We start from the raw sequence: 3,821 nt of genomic DNA, 5'->3' as shown, positions 1-3,821 counted from the left end.
AACTTAGAATTTGCTAGATGAGTGTTTGGAAGATATAGGTGTTGTTCACCCCTTTCTCACTACTATGGTCATAAATCTTCTCCTTTATGCGGACGATATTATTCTTTTGGCAATGAGCCATTATTGTCTTAGAAATGAACTTAATATTCCCCAAGATTTCTTCTCCATGATGAATATGATTGTTAATACCAACAAAATTGAAGTCATGATAATTAAATTCAAAAAGACCACTTATGATAGTTTCATTTATGATAACATCTCCTTGGAGAAAGTTCCTTGACACAAATATATGGAAATCCACATTAATCATAAGCTCAATTGAAATTATCACATTAGGAAAAGGATAAATGGAGGTTGGAAAGTTATTATGAGAATGGAAACAATTGTAAGTTAACAGATCTTTGGATTTGGGTTAAATTAAAAAAAGAACTTCTGCTTGAGACTCTCATCATTATTGTTATTTTATATGGATGTGAAGTTTGGTGTTGCAGTATATCCAAAGAGTAGTGGAAAAAGATTGAACAAATCCAAAAGTGGTTTATAACCTGCAAACTCGAGATTAAACAAAATACTCCCACCCTTTCCTCTTGATTGAAATAAATATTTTCTCCATTGAAAGCATGGTTATGACTACGTATCTTATGTATAAGAAGAAGTTATACAATATAGACCCCAAGTGGTTTCCTAAACTTCCTTCTAACTATAGTCAAAACCCCCACCTTTGGTTGAAACAAGGGTGACATAAGAATGTTGAGTCTTGATTGGACCATTGGAAAATAAAGGAGAAAATCATCAGAATCTAAATGATATTAAAAATATTTTTGTTCCCAAATTTAAGGAAAAAATGTGCAACAATAAAGAGCCAAAGGGAGAAAGGGAACTATTATATTATAAGGAGGTAATCAAGCCCAATGTCAAAATCCAAAATTATTTTTCTATCTTGACTAGTGTTAGAAGAAAATGAACATTTCCAATACAAGAACTAATTCTCATAAGCTTGAGAGTGAAACTGCCCATTAGAAATTAACATTGCCAATATAAGAACTAATTCTGAGCTTGATCTTGAAATTGGGCATTGGCCAATTCCCAAAAAGACATGATTGTCCATCTTACACTCATTTTCAGTGTAATTTTTCAAAATATTTATCATAGTAATAACCTTTTTGAAATTTTAAGCTAGTTAAACTAAAATGATTTGGGAACCCTTCTCTTACATCATTTTTAGAATAGAAATAAAAATGTTAAAATATTCTCATTGATCTCTTACTTTCTTTAGCTGATAGACCATATAAATCTTAGTAGACATTAATCATCATCTAATACCCTTATATAAATCACAATTATCTCTCAACTTGGATTTAAAAAATATTTTATTCAATTTGAAAAAAAAAAACATAAATATATTTAATCAAAATTTGCTAGTTTAATCTTATTGATAACTGTGGAAAAATTAACGAATTTATGCAAAGCTTATTTTGAGGTGACCAACTGATCAGGGACTTCGATCAGGTCCAGCGATAAATATACAAACGAATACATAGACAGTTGGGTTATCAGTTCACATGTATCCACGTGAAAGCTTGCCTGAGGCTACTAGATGGTCCCGACGTCCAAACAAGCAAAGCTTCCGGGGCTGCCGAGGCCAAACGTCGCGGGCGACAGCTTCCGACACGTGGGACAGCGTTGTAGGCAGTACAGACTATATAGCTGTGGGAGAACTCGATGTCGAGTCCCGCGAATTCTTCTTCGACTGCCAAAAGAACGTTGGCGAGAGGGGCGAAGCAGCGGGCTTCTCCACCTGAGAACTCCTTTCCGCCTGCTCAGCGAAGCTCTCCGCCAGGTGCCTGTACGCCAGGCTAATGGGAGACGCAGACGTATCGTCCGCCCATGTCCAATCCATCGGAGTGAAGTTCGTCAAGGGCGAGAACAGGATCGGGACTGGGGACAGTGGGAACATATCGGCATTTAAACGTTGGGCGGAGGTAGGGCCGAGCGGAGGCGGAGCGAATTTCTTGAAGCGGCAGTTGGAAACTGCGTGAGGTGCTCTGGTCGCGGGTTCGAAACCGTTCCCTGTGAGCTCCTGTACCAGCTCTCGAAAGCACGATCGGTGAATGTGGTAAACCTTGGGAGCCGGGCGAGGCGTGGACTTCTTGGCTATCTTGGATGAGCCTTTGCTCACGCTAAGCCGAGAACCTTTGGAGGGCGAGAACAGGATCGGGACTGGGGACAGTGGGAACATATCGGCATTTAAACGTTGGGCGGAGGTAGGGTCGAGTGGAGGCGGAGCGAATTTCTTGAAGAGGCAGTTGGAAACTGCGTGAGGTGCTCTGGTCGCGGGTTCGAAACCGTTCCCTGTGAGCTCCTGTACCAGCTCTCGAAAGCACGATCGGTGAATGTGGTAAACCTCGGGAGCCGGGCGAGGCGTGGACTTCTTGGCTATCTTGGATGAGCCTTTGCTCACGCTAAGCCGTTCGGTCATTCTCAACTTATATGCCTTTGCTTTATCTTCCAATTGCATAAGATATTCCCGGGGAATCGAACCGTGTCCAACCTTCGTCGGCTCCGAATTAGAACTGGCTCGTCACACAGCTACAGCCGGCAGACAGGCAGCACCATTTTATGGCGGTGCGCGCGCTCGTACCATTGACTTCATAGTCAGATGACTACGTCTGAATGACACAATTGGTTGGTGTACGTCGTTTCAGGCACATCATCTAGAAGGCATTCTGTGAGAGAGATGGCAAAAGGTAAATGTCTGGCATGTCAGCGAGCATTTATTTTTCTATAGTCTATGAAATAGGCGTTTCTCATTCTATGTATTTAAAAACGTGGTTGTCAGAGCGTTAGTGTCTTATTTTTTATTTCCATTCGTGGGTTTTGACTCTTTCAGTTTGAATGGGTAAACATAATTCGGGTAGTCTAACAAAGGAGTTGCCTTTATGGAAATTCACAAAATCCGACAAGGATTTTTGTAAATCCAAGTTATATTGTTAATTTTCAAAATTTTAGGTGTTCCACACGTTTTTGATGGTGCTGAATCCATTTCCACTATCAAAAACACGATTCAAACACTGCCTCTACAAGATTTTTTGAAATGTTTTTTGCCCAGATTCCAGCCACTTTCACTGTCTGAGCAATTCTTCCGCCTTCTCTCCAATATAATTTTGGCGAGATTGTTAATGTATTTTGTTTGCATGGTATATTTTACCTAATTTAAATCAGTGTTGGGATTGTATATTATATAATTTAAATTACTGTAATATTGATAGACATCAATTAAGAATAAAAATTTTGTATAGTACATCTCAATCATAAATATTAATTAATTTATAATTTTATTTTAATTTATTTTATATATATATATATATATATGAAAAGTTTTTATTATGAAATTTTGTTTTCCATTTTATTATGGAGATTTTCAATCTATAAATAAGTAGTCACAATATCATGGACCAATACCACAACTTATTAGTACAACATGTATTCAAAATCACAATTCATTTTAGGTTGAAAAAAGTTCAGTACTCACTTTATATGACACTTGTTCATATCATTGTTTTTTTAGTTAAACAATTTAATTAAAAGGAAAAAATGACATAACTACTTTGAAGATAAATGTGAACCTTTGATTTGTATATGCTACTAAAAATATCCCATAATGTTCTAGGGAGATTAAATCTCTACTATCTACCTAATAATTACATTAAAATTTTGGAAACCCTAAACTAGAGACATTTTTAATGTAATTATTTATTTTAATATTTTTAATAAAAATAACAATTATAATTTATTAAAATGTAATTATATATATTTTAAAT

The 3,821-nt window shown here is 36.8% G+C and overlaps 1 protein-coding gene across 1 annotated transcript; it reads right to left on the bottom strand.

Annotated features, from left to right (window-relative positions):
- Positions 1 to 1,508: 1,508 nt before the first annotated feature.
- LOC149162832 (uncharacterized) lies at positions 1,509 to 3,027 on the bottom strand. The gene has a single exon (XM_089435807.1). The coding sequence runs from the start codon at positions 2,516 to 2,518 to the stop codon at positions 1,700 to 1,702; it is 819 nt and encodes a 272-aa protein (XP_089291933.1). The 5' UTR covers positions 2,519 to 3,027; the 3' UTR covers positions 1,509 to 1,699.
- Positions 3,028 to 3,821: the final 794 nt, after the last annotated feature.

Source organism: Pinus tabuliformis, chromosome 5_2, assembly GCF_031772625.1.
Source record: "Pinus tabuliformis cultivar Carrire ecotype Pingquan chromosome 5_2, CPIR1, whole genome shotgun sequence".
NCBI lineage: Eukaryota > Viridiplantae > Streptophyta > Pinopsida > Pinales > Pinaceae > Pinus > Pinus tabuliformis.
Note: the sequence above shows the minus strand (reverse complement) of the source record. Positions and strands in the feature narration are given on the sequence as shown.

Coding starts and splice junctions, on each gene's coding strand:
- LOC149162832 (XM_089435807.1), bottom strand. CDS start 2,518: ATGCAATTGGAAGATAAAGCAAAGGCATATAAGTTGAGAATGACCGAA.